General features: G+C 48.4%; 2 protein-coding genes and 1 long non-coding RNA gene across 6 annotated transcripts in view; 2 read left to right on the top strand and 1 right to left on the bottom strand.

The window, feature by feature from the left end:
* GSR (glutathione-disulfide reductase) overlaps positions 1–14,039 on the top strand; it is a 48,783-nt gene extending 34,744 nt beyond the window's left edge. Inside the window, exon 13 of one of the 3 annotated variants that reach the window (XM_065595908.1) lies at positions 13,902–14,039. In XM_065595908.1, coding sequence (XP_065451980.1) covers positions 13,902–13,919 — 18 coding nt within the window. In that variant the 3' untranslated portion in view covers positions 13,920–14,039. Of the gene's footprint in view, positions 1–3,919; positions 4,057–6,058; positions 6,505–13,901 lie in introns of those variants that run through there. The other 2 variants (XM_008173573.4, XM_042856303.2) reach the window with 2 other exon arrangements.
* On the bottom strand, positions 6,285–14,692 carry LOC135983524 (uncharacterized). The gene is made up of 2 exons (XR_010601200.1): positions 14,553–14,692; positions 6,285–6,462 (listed from the first exon to the last, which is right to left on the bottom strand). It is a non-coding gene; the product is annotated as an uncharacterized LOC135983524 (long non-coding RNA).
* SH2D4A (SH2 domain containing 4A) overlaps positions 13,963–18,694 on the top strand; it is a 22,268-nt gene continuing 17,536 nt past the window's right edge. The window contains exons 1-3 of one of the 2 annotated variants that reach the window (XM_065595910.1): positions 13,963–14,101; positions 15,129–15,496; positions 18,056–18,203. In XM_065595910.1, the coding sequence (XP_065451982.1) occupies positions 15,322–15,496; positions 18,056–18,203 (323 nt within the window). In that variant the 5' untranslated portion in view covers positions 13,963–14,101; positions 15,129–15,321. Of the gene's footprint in view, positions 14,102–14,923; positions 15,497–18,055; positions 18,204–18,694 lie in introns of those variants that run through there. The other variant, XM_065595909.1, reaches the window with a different exon arrangement.

The raw sequence follows: 18,694 nt of genomic DNA, 5'->3' as shown, positions 1-18,694 counted from the left end.
TTAAAAACATTATTCAAATTGCAAAGTCAAACTGTGAAAAGTGGAAAATTTTCTGTAATATTTGTATGAATCCTGGCATGCCTGTTTCCATCTGAATGTTGCATTGCTATCCAGTGGGTGTAGAAGGGTTAACAACTGCTCCTGGATCAGGGTAGGAAGTGTGTGTGTGTCACCTTGCTGTCTGGAGGGAATGAATACACTCATTAAAGAACTGGCTCAAACCAACCCAAATCAATAGCCAGTGACTGAGCACTCAGCTAACAGCAGGAAACACCAGGTAGGACTTGAGAACTGAACTGGAGAACAAAGTGTCATATGACTGCCAGCAGGGGTGTATTTTTGTTGTGGTTGGGGTTTTTTGGGGGGGGCGGGGGAGGAACTCGAGTCCAAACCAGGGAGACAAGGGAAGAAAGGGAGCAAGAGATGGAGTCCATCACAGCATGGCTGGCTGAGAATGGGCACTGATTCAACCTGGGTGGATTATGGCTTAACTTCTGTCTCACTTTGCTAACCTGAGGACATTCAGGTTCTGTATGCCAGGTGACTAATAAATGGTGGTTGTTTTGGAAAAGGCTGCCTGTATTGCTGTGAATACTGACAGCATTCTGCCCTGAAGGGCTACAGTACAAGCCTGCAGCAATCTAGCTTGCTTGGATTCACTGCAGGGAGCCACAGAGAGAAAGAGAGAGAAGGTTAGCTGATACTGAAGGCCCAGTCTTGGTGGCCATGGTCCTGCCCCGGTGGAATTGTGTGTGTCCTTGAAACCCAGCACACTTTAAAGGATCGCTCCTAGGAGAGTACTTACAGGCTAGGGCATAGACCAGACCCTGTGACTCCATGACCTTAATTCGGCCCAACCTTGGAACTGAATGAAGCATGTGTAATGTGGAAAAAATAGCTTGTGATAATGAAATTAAAGACTATTGTAATGCATGTGTCAAAGGGGATTTGGCATTTGCTAACTTTCAAGTGCTTGACTTCGCAACCTAAATAATATTCCTCTAACAGGTTTTTTGTAGGTCATTTCCTAGTTTTTTTTAAGGAGAAAGGTAAAAACAAATTTGATTATGTACAACTTTAACAAGAGGTCAAAAGAATCTTCTGTAATGGAAAGTTTTAAGCAGCCTCATTATAGAGGTTGTTGCAAGTTCCATGTATGATACGAATATTATAGTGGCATGGGCGCACCACCGTTTAAGGTCACGTTGTGACATCTGTTTAAAGAGTGAGCTTTCTAAGTCCCCTAAAGTCGATGTGCCTGGGTGGATTTGAAATTTGGAGTGCCTCGGAACAGTGCAGGGTAGGCTTAGTGACCCAAATTCGGAATCATATGAGCAAGGGGTTCCAGAGGAATAAACACCCCTCCCCAAAAATAGCCACTTAAAAGTTGTCAAGTGGAATTTTTTTGCTCAAAGTTAGAGATCAGTAGAGCCCTGCAAATTCATGGAGATCCATGGACCATTTCTGCGGATGCCAGGGTGGATTGGGATACAAATTTTGTATCCACGCAGGGCTCTGATGGTAAGAGCGGGCGGACAGCTGTGAGGAACCGCGGCGTGACTAAGGCAGGTGGAGGGTCCGTTGCGGCTCTGCACAGCTGCCTGCCTGGCTCTTATCGTGGCCGGGCTGTGGCTCCGAGCCGCCCCCCTCCCCGGATGGAGCCGGGACAGGGAGAGCCGCACTGGCAGCTGTGGGGAGCCTGGGTCTCTCCACCTGCCCTGGGCGGGGGACTGCGATACTGGGCAGGGGGGCTGCTCAGGCCCCATGCCTACAGCAGGTGGAGGGTCCGCGATGGCTCCCCACGGCTGCAGGCACGTCTCTTCCCGACCGGGGTGTGTGTGTGTGTGTGTGTGTGTGCACGTGTGTGCGTGTGCACGCCTCAGTCCGGCCCCCAGTGTAGAGCCCTGCAAATCCGAGGATATCTGCAGACGTGGCTATCTGCAGATAAGTTTTGCAGATTGGATATCAAACTTTTGGTGGGCTATGGGTCAAAATAGTTTCTCTCAAGTTTTACCCAAGGTAGTGCATGGCACTCACTACGTTTTGGAGGGACCAAAATTGGGAATGATATTTAAGAAAATGGACATTTTTACACTAGACATGCACCAATACAGAAAAACGGCTAGAGGGTTTCCATTCCCTCCATTCTATATGCTTTAAAGGTCGACTTTTCTAAGTGCTGTAAAATCCGAATGGTGAACTGATTGCTTTGAAATGTTATGTGCCTCATGGGGCGGGGATATAGTGGTGTTGATCCACATTTGGGATTATTTGGCCACTGGTTTTCTTGAGTTACTGGCTAGCCCCCAAAATTGATTTCCTCCTTCTGTCTTGTAGTGTTAAACTGAAAGATACTAATGACTGGATGGTTCACAGACCCTCTTGATGGCTGTGAACTCACCCTTCAGTTAACATAACTAAGGACCAAGTCATCACCACCCCTCACCTAAAACAAAGGGACTTTTGGATTAAGTGGCTGAAGGTTACTACAATTTGAGGCCTGGGTGGCAATTTTATTTGGGGGCAGGAAGGGGATCTAATCAGTCTTTGGTGGGGGCCGGGGGCGGGTTAGACATGTGAATGTGTCCGGAGGGATATTAGGGGTGGAGGAGTGGAGAAATGAGGAGAGAGGGACGTGAGGCTGCAGTGAGGGGAGGGGAGATTATGGGAAAAGGGATAAATGGTGTGGGATGGAGAGGCAAGAGTGGATTGGCACTCAGGTGAGGGAGGCATGGCACCCCACAGCTCTGTCAAGGCAGTGCACTCCAACTCCTTGCACCCCACAGATCTGCCAGAGCACCCCAACTACTCTGCCAGTTGATTTTGATTACACTTGCAATTCTGTATTAAAAATGCTTGAGACCAAATAACCAAGCTTAACCAATTTATTGTCTAAAGACAAAATAGTACAATATGAAAAGGCGATATACATACCACTCCTTCTGGGAAACTGTTTTCTTGCAACGTGCAGTGCCCCTTACACAGAAAGTGTGTTTTGAAATACCCCCCCCCCCTCAAACACCCAACCCTCTACCTATATTTATAACAAAATTGAAAGTGCACAAGTCATCCAATCAGCTTTTTACCTTGTTTTTCCAGTACCAGGGTACCTTTCCTTCTCTCTAATTTGGATACTACATTCCAAACTAGTTGCCCATGAAGGCACCTGCCACCCTGTACCAAGACATAGAATTAAAATGTTTTGGATTTGAGAGGTTTTGGATTTTCTAGTACCAAAGATTACGTCAGCTTTGCAGGGTATTATGGGATACATATCTTGACATAAATGAACAGTTCTTGTTCTGAAGCTGTGCAAAGCGTTTTTACTAATGATAGAAAAGATTCTGCTAGAAAATGCTACACAACCAAATGGAAGCGTTTCTCTCTCTGGGCTCAACAAAAACTTACCTGCAGCCATTAAGGTTAAGGTATTCCTATTATTCTGGACTATCATCTTTCATTCAAAACCCACAGATTTTTCCATCAGGTCTGGATGGGTCCACCTGGCAGCAAACAGTGTGTACCACTCAGCTTCAAATGGTTACTCAGTCTTTGTTCACCCACTGACTACCAGATTCTGGAAGGGCCTAATCAGAACCTTTCCACCAGTAAGGAAACCTACGACCTAACAGGACTTAAACCTTGTTCTTTGGTGCTCACTAAGCCTCCCTTCAAACCACTATCTACATGTTTCGTGTCTCTCCTGTCCTGGAAGGTTGCATTCCTGGTGGCCATCACCTCAGCCAGAATGGTGTGTGAGCTCAGAGAGCTGTGGTATATCCACCTTACACCATATTCCATAGTCAGGTTTCATTGCATTTACACCCTAAATTCACCTCCAACATAATTTCAACATTTCACTTGGACCAGTTAATTCATTTATCTGTGTTTTTTTCCCCAAAACCACACACATCTGAAGAAAAGAGGAGACTTCATTTTCTTGATGTGCATCCAGCCCTAGCCTTTTATCTACAAAAACAAAACCAACCAGAAAATCTCCCAGATTGCTTATTGCTGAGTGAGAAGAGTTTGAGGTCAAACTATATCCTCTCAGAGCATCTTTAAATGGATATTGGCCTGGATCTTACACTGCTACAAGTTATCTAATATGACTTCCTCTCACGCTTATTCTACAAGTGCACAACCAACATCAGTGCCATCACTCCAAGTAGTACCTCTACTGGACATTTGCAGAACAGTTACGTGGCGTTCTGTCCATGCATTTTCAAGACATCATGCTTCAGTTCAGGACTCCTGTGCTGACACATCCTTTGGGACGGTGGTCCTTCAAATGGCTCCGCTGCCTGCATCCCCTTAACCTCCTCCTACTTGAGTACTGCTTGTCAGTGACCCACAGTGGAATTTACATAGGTACCAGCGCTCAAAGAAGACGAAACAGTTACTTACCTTTGTAATTGGAGGTCCTTCAAGATGTGTGGCCCCTATTGGTATTCCACTATCCACCCTCCTTCCCCTCTGCTTCGGTCATTTTCCTGTTTGCGGCAGGAAAAGCAATGATCTGCTCTGCCCTTTATCTCCTTGGTTGGAGGCACATGCACAGACCAGTGGATGGTGCTTTCAAGAATTCTCTCAATCCAGACACATGGAGTTAATGTGCACTCACAATGGAATACAGGTAGGGACTATACATCTAGAACAGGGGATGGCAAACTTTTTGGCCCAAGGGCCACATCGGGGTTGCAAAACTGTATGGAGGGCCGGGTAGGGAAGGCTGTGCCTCCCCAAACAGCCTGCCCCCTGCCCCCATCCACCTCCTCCCACTTCCCGTCCCCGACTGCCCCCCCTCAAAACTCCCGACCCATCCAACCCTCCCCCTCCCCCGCTCCTTGTCCCCTGACCACCCCCTCCCGGGACACCCCCGCCCCTAACTGCCCTCCCAGGACATCACCCCCTATCCAACCCCCCCGCTCCCCAGCCCCTTACCGTGCCGCTCAGAGCAGCAGGAGCTCGCAGCCACGCCGCCCAGGTGGAGCCAGCCACACCACCGCACTGCCCTGCAGAAGTGGCGGGCCACAGTGCTGCCCATGTCGTGGCGTGGCTTCGGGGGGGGGGGCAGCAGGGGAGGGGCCGGGGGCTAGCCTCTCTGGCTGGGAGCTCAGGGGCCGAGCAGGACGGTCCCACGAGCCGGATGTGGCCTGCGGGCTGTAGTTTGCCCACCTCTGATCTAGAAGAACCTTCAGTTACAAAGGTAAGTAACTTTCTCTAGTGTATTTCTGCTGACATAACCTACAAAATTGAGTGGCAAAATTATCTTTGATCCTTCAAGGTACACACGCTTCTAATCATATCAGTCAGCTTTGCCAAGCAGCTCCAGCTTAATCCCTCCACCATTCAGTACAGTTACAACTAACACAGTGAACGTACCTTGGAAGGGTATGCAGATTTGCTAGAATTCAGATCTATAGAACACCACACAAACAATGGCACAGTTTTAGTCCTTCCTCATTTCTACTTATAGAATTTAAGGTTGGAGGGGTCCATTATGCCCGTCTAGTCTGACCTCATGTATAACACAGTCTATAGAATTTCATCCAGTTACATCTGTATTGGGCCTAATATGGGTTTGACTAAAATATCTTTGAGACAGGCATCCAGTCTTGATTTGACCATTTCAAGAGATGGAGAATCCTCTACTTTCCTGGTAGTGTAACCTTTGCCATATCCATGCTGACCTGTTCCCAGTGGTTTTGCCAGCAGTGGGGGCACAGAGTTATGGTTGTGTTGAGGGGATGGCAGGGACCTTAACTTTTTGTATTTCCTGGTTTTCAGAGGTTTACATTAGCCACTTTCCACGTTCTGAAGCAAGCTGCTTTTCACAGGCTGGAAACAGCACTGGGCAACCTTAACTCTTCACTAACGTTTTTGAACATCTAATCATATGTAGATTTGTTATTTGAAAGGCTGTCAACTGGGTCAGCAGTAGCTTTCCCTCTATGCCAATGAATGATCAGGGTGATGAAGATTCTCTAGCTGGGGTGCAGTGATGACTGTCATTACATGCTCATCTTTAATAAATTAAGTTTCTTATTATTTGAAGGTGGTGGGACTACACATGCAGGGCCTAGGATGCGACGAAATGCTGCAAGGTTTCGCTGTAGCAGTCAAAATGGGAGCAACAAAGGCCAGCTTTGATGAGACGGTTGCCATTCACCCGACTTCAGCAGAAGAGCTGGTCACGCTCCGTTGAAAGGTGGTGAATTTCTGGTGCTTGCAAACAGATCTTTAATATGGCAGCCAAAAAACTAAATAGACTTGCAGAATCATGATTTTTCTTCTTGGTGCCACTTTTACAAACTCTTCCTTTTCTATGACACTCCAGATAATCAGATTCTTCTGTTTTTGTAATCTATGAATATATGTAGAAAAAATCTTAGAGATGTCCAAAAAACCAGCGGCAGCATCTGTTCATCTCATCCAAACAGCTTGGTTTCTTGAAGCTTCCTTGGTTTAGAGTGAAAAATAAATAAAATGGTTTAAAATCTTTGGTTCTTGCTTTATTATCTCAGGCCTCATTAGCTAAACTAAGCCCATGTTCTGACTGGCTAAGCTAGCTGGGGCAAAAGAGATGTCTCCAGTTTTTATTACTTAAACCATTTGTTTTTTTCATGTGAACATGTAGAATCATCTTCCTCCTCTCTTATCCAGCATGGCTCTGTGCACACAGAAAAGCTACTCCTGGGTTACGATCTGCAGGAGGAATTTCAGAGTATGTCTATACTGCAATGTAAAAAGCCTGACTCTGGCTTTCAGGGCATGGGCTAAAGGGCTGTTTAATTATTGTGGTGTTGATGCTCGGGCTGGAGCCTGGGTGCTAATATTCTGCAAGGGGGGAGTCTTGTCTTCCAACCCCTCATGGGGATTACAGTGGCGATGAGTGTGACAGAATGCACCCCTGTATTCGCACCCTACACACTGTTATACAAAATATGCCTTGTGAAGTATCATTTGAAAACTAATAACTCACTGGTCAATAATATCACAGAGAAATGTGTGTAGCAACATTATATGTAAAGTTTAAACATAAGCTGAAATCATGACTGAAGTGTGTTTACCAGATAAGTCTGGGTGTGGGTAAACTTGTTTCTCAAAGACAAAGGACAAGCTGACAGCTCTGGCCAGGTGTCATCAAAGCTGATGGGCCATCACCTATCAAGTGGCCATTCTTTGGCAAGGAAGGGGGGTGGGAGCAGGAACAAAAATGTCTGCATTTTAGCAAACAGCCACCAGCAGCTCTTTCAGCACCAGACTCCTTGACTCCAACCTCATAGCGGAAATGAAGTTTATCTAGGGGTAACCCTCAGGAAAATGGATTTCAAAGGGGTACTGAACTATAAAAAGTGAGGGGGGGGACACACCAAGTTCTCTCGTCCTATTCATCTCTTGCTCTTTCATGTGAGAAGACAAAAGAAACTATCCCATTTGAGGTTGGGATCTTGACCTGAAATCTGGTCACCTTTGTTGCTGGGACCATGTGGTAAGAATTTTATCTTGAACCAAGTCTATCTTGTTGAGTTTTAGTCTTAGGAAGTGTTTATATTTATTTCTTTTGTAACCATTTCTGATTTTAATGCCATATACTTGTACTCACTTAAAATCAATCTCTTTGTAGTAGGACTGTCAAGCGATTAAAACAATTAATTGCGCTGTTAATAATAGCATACCATTGATTTAAATATTTTTTGATGTTTTCTACATTTTCAAATATATTGATTTCAATTACAACACAATACAAAGTGTACAGTGCTCTCTTTATTTTTATTACAAATATTTGCAATGTAAAAAAACCCCAAAATAAATAGTAGTTTTCAATTCACCTAATATCGTAGTGCACTCTCTTTATCATGGAAGTTGAACTTACATATGTACAAAAAAACTTGCGTTCAAAAATAAGACAATGTAAAACTTTAGAGCCTACAAGTCCACTCAGTCCTACTTCTTGTTCAGCCAATCGCTCAGACAAACAAGTTTGGTTACAATTTGCAGGAGAAAATGTTGCCTGCTTCCTGTTTACAATGTCACCTGAAAGTGAGAACAGGCCTTCGTATGGCACTGTTGTAGCAGGTGTCACAAGATATTTACATGCCAGATGTGCTAAAGATTCCTATGTCCCTTGATGCTTCAACCACCCTTCCAGAGGACATGCATCTATGCTGATAATGGGTTCTACTTGATAACGATCGAAAGCAGAGCCGACCAACGCATATTCATTTTCATCATCTGAGTCAGATGCCACCAGCAGAAGGTTGAATTTCTTTTTTGGTGGTTTGGGTTCTGTAGTTTCCGCATCTGAATGTTACTCTTTTAAGACTCTAAAAGCATGCTCCATCACTCATCCCTCTCAGATTTTGGAAGGCACTTCAGATTCTTAAACTTTGGGTCGAATGCTGTAGCTATTTTTAGAAATCTCACATTGGTACCTTCTTTACGTTTTGTCAAATCTGCTGTGAAAGTGTTCTTAAAACCAATGTGTGCTGAGTCATCATCCGAGACTGCTATAACATGAAACATATGGCAGAATGCAGATAAAATAGAACAGGAGACATACAATTAACCCCCAAGGAGTTCAGTCACAAATTTAATTAATGCATTATTTTTTTAACGAGCATCATCAGTATGGAAGCATGTCCTCTGGAATGGTGGCCAAAGCATGAAGGGACATATGAATCTTTAGCGCATCTGGCACATAAATACCTTGCAATTCCAGCTACAACAGTGCCATGCGAACACCTGTTCTCACTTTCAGGTGACATTGTAAACAAGAAGCGGGCAGCATTATCTTCTGAAAATTGTAACCAAACTTGTTTGTTTGAGCAAGAAGTACGACGGAGTGGACTTGTAGGCTCTAAAGTTTTACATTTTGTTTTTGAGTGCAGTTACATAACAAAAAAAATCTACATTTGTAAGTTACACTTTCACAATAAATAGATTGCACTACAGTATTTGTATGAGGTGAATTGAAAAAGACTTTCTTTTGTTTATCATTTTTACAGTGCAAATATTTACTATGAACACTATACACTTTGCATTTTGTGTTGTAATAGAAATCAATATATTTGAAAATGTAGAAAAACATCCAAAAATATTTAATAAATTTCAATCGGTATTCTATTGTTTACCTGTGCGATTAATTTTTTTGAGTTAATCATGTGAGTTAAGTGGGATTAATTGACAGCCCTACTTTGTAGTTTAAATACATTTATTGAATTCTTCAATTAAAATCAGTCCAGTTTTGTCTTTAAACTGAACTGTGGGTAATTCCATTTACGGTAGCAAACTGTTGTGTATATTAATCCCTTTGCAAGAGTTCAGATTACAAAGGGTATGGCTCCTCAGCCTGGAGTTAGGGGTGGGGTCAGTAGGTTTCCCTGGCCTAGGATTGGGGTCAGTAGGCTCCCCAGGCTATGATTAGTCACAAAGGTTAGGGATCCCTGGCTGAGGGTTAGGGTTGCAAAGGGTAGGGCTTCCCATCCTAAGGTAGAGTTGGTATCAGTCGGGTTCCCCATCCTATGGGTAGGGTTGTGGTCAATAGGGATTCCCAGTCTAGGGTTATGGTTACAAAGGATAATACTCACTAGCCCTAGAGTTAGGTAGTCAAGTCAGTAGGGCTCCCCGTCCTAGGTTTAGGTTACAAAGAATATGGTTTTCCTGTTGTAGGATTAGGGATTGGGCCAGAAGGTGTTCCTATTCTAGGGTTAGCTTTACAAAGGGGAGGGCTCCCTTTCTTTGGTTAGGGTTGGGGTCAGTAGGGCTTGCCAGCCTAAGGTTAGGTACAATGGTAGGACTCCCTGCCCCCGAATTAGGGGTCAGGTTTGTGCGGTCCCCTAGGTATGGTGAGGGCTATAAAAAATAGGACTCCCTGATTTAGGGTTAGGTTGGGGTCAGTAGAGCTGACTGGCTTTGCATTAGGATTACAAAGGATATGGCTTCTTGGCCTGGGGTTGGGGTAAGCATGGCTCCCCTGTGTATGGTTAGGGGTGGGGTCACAGGGCTTACCCAGGTTAAGGTTACAAATGGAAAGAGTCTGCAGCCTAGGGTTACTGTGAGGGGCAGTAGGATGCCTCATTCTAGGGTTAGGGTTGGTTTCAGTAGAGTTCCCCTGCCTAGGGGTAGAGTTAGAAAGTGTATGGCTCCCCAGCCTAGGATTAGTGTTGGGTTCAGTAGGGCACCCTAAACTCTGGATTACAAAAGGTAGGGCTCTCTGTCATAGGGCTGTGGGTACAAAGAGTAGGGCCCCCGGCATCAGATTAAGGTTGCATTCAGTAGGGATCCCTGGCCAAAAGTTAGGGTTGGGTCAGTAGAGATCACCGGTCTATGGTTACATTTGCAGAGGGTAGGGCTCTCTGGCCTAGGGTTAAGGTTACAAAGTAGAGGGCCCCCACCAGGCTGGAGTTATGGTTTGGTTCAGTAGGGATCCCCGGTTTAGAGTTATGGTTAGGCTGCTTAGGGCGAGGGTTGGGATCAGTAGGGTTCACTGGGCTCGAGGTAGGGTTGCAAAGGGTAGGGCTCCCTAGATGCTTTTAAGGAGCAGAGGCTCCCGTCCAGCGTTCTCTACTCGACGTTCCCTTTTGTATCCTGATTTTATCCCTGTAACCTTCACTCCCATCACATTTTTTCATTTGTTGTCCCCCCTGGTTAGTTGATGCCTAGCTCCAGTGGCTTCTCCCCTTAAGCTGAGGGGCCTTTAGTAATGGGGGGGGGCTACACCTGCTCATCCCCTGTGCTTCAGTGAGCCATCTCAGACATGCAGCAACAACCCAGCTGCGCCCATGTACCCTGCCCACAGATCCGGCAGTAACTTGCCCTCAGGCATGCGGTAGCAACCTATCTCCGTAGAGCCTGGGTCAGGTGACCCCCAGGCCCAGCTATTTCTCCAGCTCCGCCGAAGCTGGAGATATGTCTGTGAACAGCACTAGCCTACCAGGAACCCTCCTGCAGCCACACCGTGTATTGGACTCTCCACACTCCCAGCCTGTCTCTGCATCAGCGGAGCCTGAGCCCTGGTCCAGTCTTGTTCTTGCCCTACCCTGACTTTGCTCCAGCGTTTCCTCCTCTCCCTCACCCTTGGACTCTGATCATCCGGCTTTGCTCTTTAGCGTGTACCTGGGCTTTAGCTACAGTACTGACTTTGGACCACCTGGCTTCGACCCCTGACTTGCAGCTGGACTTTATCTATGGACTCTGATCTCGGTTCTGACTCTGACTCTGGCCTGCAGGGCCACCCGTGGCCCAGTCTGACCCTAAGTGTGGCTTCAACTGCATTCCAACCACTAGGCCTGACTACTGGGAGGCAGTGCCTGACAAAGAGGGGTCCCTGGTCTACGGTTAGGGTTAGGTTGGCTCTCCAACCTAGAGCTAGGCTTATAAAGGGTAGAGCTTCCCAGCCCCGGGATAGAGTTAGAAACAGAAGCAGCAGAGTGATGACAATTTCTTCTTGACAGGAATCTTTATTCCCCAGAGTTCAGGGTGTGATGGGATGAATGTTTGTGCATTCCCCCTGTTCGTGGGTGTGGGGAAAACAATCAACAAAGTCTTTGGTCCACTGATGTTCCACAATGGTTTGTCTGGTGTCTATAGGCCTTCTTTTGTTGGGCAGGAGATGACACCTCTTGTGGTAAACTAATATTTCACATTTGGTAATGCTGCTTTCCTGACCTGGGTTTCCCCCCTCCTGCCTGCCCCACTCTCATAGCAAATACTTTTATAGTTACAGAGCAAACACTTAAACATTACCTTATAACATGAGATACAGAGGTTATAAGTGAGATAATGCATGCAACAGCTCACAAGCATTTCATAAGGTCCAAATGCTAAACACAGCTCTATAACTGAGGTACCTATTTTAAGTATACGAACAGACAGGCGAGCCAGACTGGTTTCCAGCTATGCATTGTCAGTGTTCAGTGAGGCCTGGGGGCCTTGGCATGAGCTTGGCACCTTGTCTGCCGGTGTCAGAGGGGTCCCTAGGCTCAGGATTAGGTCAGGAGGGATCCCTGTTTTGGGGTTAGATTTGCAAAGGGTGGGGCACCCGGGCTAGGGCTAGAGTTATAAAGTGGGGGCACCCCCAGTCTAGTGTTTAGTTCAGTAGAGATCCAGCGTAGGGTTGCAAAGTGTTGGGCTCCTCAACTTAGGCCTAGAATTGGGATCAGCAGGGCTTCTTGGCCTACAGTTAGGGTTGGAGTCAGTAGGGCTCCCCATCCTGGGTTTAGGGTTATAAAGAATATGGTTTCCTATCACAGGATTAGGGGTTGTGTTAGAAGGTTTGTCCATACTAGGGCTAGGATTACAAAAGGAAGGGCTCCTTTTCCTTAGATGATTATTTAGGTCAATAGGGCTCTCTGGCCTAGGGCTAGGATTGGAAAGGGGATTCGTCGACTGGGGCCGGCCAGCCAACCAAACCTGCTGGCTGGAATCCGCTGGGTGGACTGCACAGACCTCACCTGTTTGCTTCTTAACAGTTTCAAGCCCTCTTGAACTTTCTCTTCAAAGTTCTTTTCAGTGTCCCCTTATGGTACTTTTTAACTATTGGTCTTGTGCCCATGCTTGGCTACACTTAATACGCAGCTGCTGCACCACTGTAGCACTTCAGTGAAGACACAACCTGCCCTCTTTCCTGTTACTGAGGGACTCCTGGTTAGTTTCGTTTTCTCCACTGACTAATCAGCTTAAATTCAGCAGGTCCCCATGTCTGATCTGAGGTCGCACTTGGATAGGGACACCGGGGTGGTGGACACCAACCCTACGGAAGCACTCTGCCCTAGAGGAGGCCCAATCGACCAAGTTTGGGGCAGAACGTCCCAGCAGAGGAGGGGCACGTAAGGTGCCTCTTCTCGTGACTTAGCCTTCTGGCCCGGTCGCAGTTAATCCCAGTCCTTCTGAGGTAACAGAAAATCCAGTGAAAACAAATGTCTGATCCCTCTGCCTGCGCTGCTGCCCTTCATTCTGGGCCCTGCAGTCCAGTGCCCCTTTTGAGGGCCTTCACAGCACCCTGCCCGTGGCTGGTAGGAGAACCCAGGCCCTCCTCCTATGCTGGGATCCAGTCCAGGAACCCTAGGGCAGGCAGTCATGGGTCACTCCACCAGTGGACTCTTTGCTGGTACTTCCCTGGACTCCTTCCTACTGAGACTTTCCCTGGGCTTTCTCCTCACCCTGCAGTGGTCTCCCCATTCCTACGGGTCTCCTCACTCCCTGCTATCCGCAGAGTGATTGCTGGGTTTCTCCCTGCCGCCCTTCTGCTATAAACTTCCTCTGCTTGTAGCACACCCAGCCACCCGCGCTAGGTTTCATCATTAATTAGACATGGACAACCCTCCAGGTGCCACTGGGCGGGTTCACCACCTGTGTGGGGGGATAGGCACCCCATCACAAGGGCATAGGAGTGGCATGAAACTCCTGGGTCAGCGAGTCCAGTCCCCTGGCACCCCGTCATGTATGTATCAAGCTCCATCCTAAAGCTAGTGGGGTTATTTGGCCCACTGCTCCTATGGAGAGGCTGTTCCAGGCCCTCGCTCCTCTGATGGACAGAAGCCTTCTGTTCATTGCCCAGCCTACATTGATTCATGGCCAGTTTATCCCCAGGGGTCCTTGTGCCAACATTGTCCTTTACATTCAATAGCTCTTCTCCCTCTCTGCTGTATTTCTACCAGCTCCCCTCAGCCTGCGTTTTGCTTGGCTGAACTAGCCAAGCTGTTTTCCTCTCCTCGGACTCTCCGTTCCGCTGCGCAGCCTCGTCGACTTGCTCGGTACCTGTTTTGGCGTGAATCCACCTGGCTCAGACATGGGTGAGCATAATTGGACACACCCCTCCAGATGAGGGCTGACCAGTGCCTTGTTTTGAAAATAAAAACATTGAAGCTGAGATATTGTTTTACTTCCACCTGCAGGGCTTCCAGGAGATTTGAGCCTGGTTGGAACACCCAGGGTGCTGTTCAGCCCTTGAGATGTCGTCTGGTGCCTAATTGGCCAAGTCCCTTCTCTCAGCAATAAAGGCAAAACATCTGGGAGTGCTGTGACTATGGGATATATCTCCTGCTTAGGAGGCCAGCAAGCCTCTCCCAGGTAGCTCCAGAGGTGGCTGTGAAAGGTAAGGAACTTGTTTTCTTCTCACGTCTGGCAGGTGTGATTAGAAAGAAAGGGACCGTTCAGCAAACGCATCTAACTCCCAAGTGGGGACTGACTCCCAGCAGTACTTTGAAGCAGACCACATGCAGTGGGTGTCTGGCCTGAGAGGGGGTGGATGGGTTTGTGCTGAGCGCTTGCCTGGGTTGCAAACCCAAGGTAACCTTTCAGGAGACAACGCCTTGGTGCATGTGGGGCAAGAAGCAGAAAGCAGCCTGCCAGCTGCTCTGAAAGGCTCCGATGCTGCTTTTCATTTGAACCACCGAGGCAGGGGGTAGGAAGCGAGTTCTGGAGGGGGCTGCAGCGTGGGGCAGGGAGAGCGTGAGTGTGGAGGAGAGAGCCCTTAAAGCGTTCAAAGATCAAACGTAGCATTCACAATTCTCTGGAGAAAGAGGTTCTCGCTTGTGCCCACTGACCTTGTTAACTGTTCCCCTGTCTTCCCCACGTCGCTCCCCGCTTCCGTCTGGCTCCAGCCTTGTCTGCCTGGGGGTCACCCTGGGCTGCTCAGGCCTGGTGAGAGCTGGGGCAGAAGGACCAGCTGTGCTGCTGGTGCCCATCTAGCTGAAAAAAGTTGTCGTAACTTGAGAGATTTTGTGGGCAGAGTGGGCTCCCAAAACCCCCCTCTCACCCCATTCTGCATTGGGCAAATTGGAGTGTGCCAGTCAATTCCCAAAGGAGTTTCTCTGTGGAGGGGGAGGGGGAGGGAGCTGTAGATTCATTGGGTCATTGCTCTCTCACCAGGTAATGGCATGTTTGCCTAGCTCAAAGTAAGCCACACCTCTGATTTTTGTGATACAGGGAACTCTCTTCCACACGGTATCAGTGAAATTTACTGGGGCAGTAAAAGAATTTTCTCACTATAAATCTTGGCAGTTCATCCCTGGATGATCAAGGACACATCTTTTCTTTAAGCTCTGCCGGCAAGTTCAGATCTCCTGTGATTTCCGTGAATCATAATCAGAGGTTCCAAGCTGCTTATTTACTTTTTTCAGTCTGTGCAGGAAGTCTGAGCGAAAATAGGTGGAGAGATGGGATTATAATTGCCATGGTGAGTCTGAGTTCCTGCTGCCTGCTTTGGGTGTGGAGAGATTTTGTTGGTGTTGGTGCGGCTGTGCCTGGCCTGGGAAGGAGAATCCTGTCTTCGAAGCGTGTTGCCAGGAGTGCTGATGTGCCAGAGCCGCGGCCATGCTGCAGCAGATCCTGGCAGAAATGTACATCGCTCCTGAGCTGCTGGCAGAGCTCAGCGAGGAGCAGAAACAGATCCTCTTCCTCAAGATGAGGCAGGAGCAGGTCAGACGGTGGAAGGAGAGAGAAGCTGCCACAGACAAGAACTCGGCGAAGAAAGTGACCCAGCGGAAAGGTAACTGGCTCCCCAGCGCTGGGCTTGCTGCCTGGTAAATACAGCTGTGCCCGGTTACAAGCAACCTGCTGTTGGGTGAAAAGTGGTTACAGCTCAAGTTACAGCTCCAGGGGGGGTGCAGGAAAAAATCTTTCTACGAGGAGGTGGCAAATGAACACAGCCAAGGCTAGGGGTTCAAGCGCTGCCCTGTGACCCCTAACAGCCGGGCCCAGGTCCTAATCTTCGCTTGGGCAAATCCCTTAATGTCTCTGCCTGTAACATGGGGCCCACAATGCTTCCCTTGTCTGCTTAGACGAGCGCTTTGGAGCAGGGGCCCGGCACAACAGAGCCTGTTGTGCTACCCTAAGAGAAATAATTAACTAGGTGCCGTGCTCTGTAGGCACCACGCTCTGGGCTGAAGCAGTAGCGGGCTTCGGGCTAATGGACTGTGTTACTTTTGACCCTCTTCTTCAGGAAGCCAGATGGCTGAAGGATTTTTTTAATCAGGCCAGCATGGGCTGGGTGCTGGCTGCACTATCTAGCTCAGTAAGGGGAGGCAGAATGTCTGTCACAGGAGAGGAGGACACCCAGAGTTCAAGAGGCTCCATAGCTCAGGTTGCCTTGAGATTTGCATTTGCAGCAGCCCTCCTTTAGAAATACCTCTCCCTGCCACTGCCTTCCCGCTCCCCGGAGGCCTCAGGGTCACGGGGGCAGGGAGCAGCTGAGACTGGTCTTAGCAGCTGAGAGAGCAGCTCTGTTTCCCCAGGTGGGACTCCCCAGTCAGGTGCTCTCCTGGAGCTAGCAAGTAGGAGAAATGGGCTTTGAGGAACCACAGGGAGCGCCTTAGAGTGGGTAGGCTGCTGGGCAAGGGGACGTGAATGGGGTGGGGGAGAATTTGATGAAGACAATTTGGAGGGGAGGAGTCCATGACCAGGGGGAAATAATAAGCATCAACCCAAGCTCTTATCTAGCATTTTCTATCTGTAGATCTCAAAGTGCTTTACAAGGGAGATCAGTGTCGCTATTCCCATGTTACAGATGGGGAAACAGAGGCACTGGGCGATGAAGTGACTCACCCAAGGTCATCCAGCAGACCAGTGGCAAAGCTGGAAATACAGTCCAGGTCCCCTGAGTTCCAGTCCTGTGCTCTATCCACTAGGCCACACTGTCTCCTCTCTGGTCTGCTCCTGCGCCCTGCATCTGGGATCATGCCCTACTCCACAAATAGCCCCATTGACTACAGTCTAGCTGCTTGTGGTGTAAGGCCCTACTCGTGGGGGAGGGGCTCCGAATCTGACCCGGGCTGCTGCTGCTCAAACTGAGAGTGGCGTTTTGAATAGAGCTTGGCAAATCATGTCAAATTGCTAGCAGCTTCCTCCCCTGAACAACCGCCCTGCCCCCCTGCCAAGCAGTTAGCCCTCAGGTAACCAAGGGTTGGGGGTATCGCGTTCTGGGGGGCAGTCCAGACTAATGAGGAGTTGTCACCCCTTGCTCTGCAATGCTCCGCAAATGCTTTGTTGCCATTGCTCCCAACCTGGGCCCCACACACCCAGCCTGCCAGCATGCAGGTCACACCCTGAGTGTCTGCATATAGCCACAACCTGGCAGCCACACAACAGCCACAGTCCTGCTTACCGCCTGCAGGGTGACCCCAACGCATTCCCAGTCCCCAATTTCCCCCCAAATGTGCATTGTCCTCTGTCCAGCCCTCTCCTGGGCAGTCCGTTGCCCCTGTAAGGGATCAATGTACAACAGTTTGGTACTTTAACTGGAGTCACCCAAACAGCTCAGTTTACACACAACACTGGATTCGTTTTGCTTAACGAATAAAACAAGTTGATTTAATTACAAGGCGATAGATCTGAAGTGAGTATAAGGCATTACAGTCATAAATGGTTCCTAGAGGAAATAAAGATCAAACACTTTCTAGTAACTAAACCAGCTAGACTTGGTTCAAGGTTTCAGAAACCCTTCTCACATTTCCCAGCAACGGGGCTGACTAAATTCCCAGGTACCTTTTGTCTTCTTAGGTGAAAGAGGGAGTGAGAGAGAGAGAATACCCTGGGGGGGGGGGGGGGGTTGGCCTTCTCTTTTATAGTCCAGTCATGAGGGTCACGTCGAGATAAAATTCCTTCCCCCTGTGAGGGTGAAGATATGGGTCTTGTGGTGAAAGCGGTTCCCTGTTGTTTGTTCAAATGCAAATCGATCTGTTCCTGCCCCCCCTTCGCTGCCACTTGACAGGTGATTGCCAGTTAACGTTGATGACACCTGGCTAGAGACCCCAGCTTGTCCTTTGTCTTTGAGAAACTAGTTTACCCCCTCCCCAGACTGGTCTGGTAAACATACATCAGTCCCGATTTCAGCGTCTGTCCCTAACTCTCCAGGAAATGTTGCTACACACATTTCACCCCGTTGTTGATCAGGGAGCTATTTGTACAAAATACCCCTGGAGAGGTGTCATTTGAAAACTAAGATTATGACCGGGGTGTGTAGGGTGTGAATACAGGGGTGTGTTCGGTCACAGGGTCACGAGCGCCACCGGAGCTTTAGTGGCCAATGCCCCGAGTGTTTGTCTTGCAGCGCTCGGGAAGTCGGTGAAGTGGAAGCTCGGCACGGACAGCGAAGTCTGGGTCTGGGTCATGGGCGAGCACGCGTCGGATAAGCCTTATGATGTGATCTGCGAGGAAATCCAGGCACGGAGGGCTCAGCAAGAAGCAGGGGAAGCCAGGTAAGGCAGCACTCAGCCCCGGCCCCAGGAGCCGGTTGGACAGGTTTGCGGTTACTCAGGTGGTGGCTCCTCCGGTGGCTAAGGCGGAAGGTGCTTTTTAATAAATGATAATCAGTGCAAGATAAAAGGGAGAGCTGGGATGGAGCAAAGTTCGGTGTGTTTCTCCCCTGCAGTCTGTGGGGATTTCTCCAGTCTCCTTCCACCCACACTACATCCAGAGAGAGGCACTAAGTCTTAAGGGCCTGTGTCTTTTAGGCACTTGGGCCTAGATCCTCACAGGTAATTAGGCCCTAACTCCCACTGATTTATACCTAGGAATATCTATACCAATATATCTAGGAAGATCTGGGCTTGGGCCCTAAAACTGGGGACTGGAGTCGCAGGGCACATGCCTGGGAGCGAGCACATGGCCTACAGGGAGGCAGATGTCTGGCTTCTTGCCTCGGGGACAGGGAGTGCTGTGTGGGCGAAGCACTGTTTGGGAAGGGTGT

Source organism: Chrysemys picta, chromosome 5 (assembly GCF_011386835.1).
Source record: "Chrysemys picta bellii isolate R12L10 chromosome 5, ASM1138683v2, whole genome shotgun sequence".
NCBI classification, from domain to species: Eukaryota; Metazoa; Chordata; order Testudines; family Emydidae; genus Chrysemys; species Chrysemys picta.
Note: the sequence above shows the minus strand (reverse complement) of the source record. Positions and strands in the feature narration are given on the sequence as shown.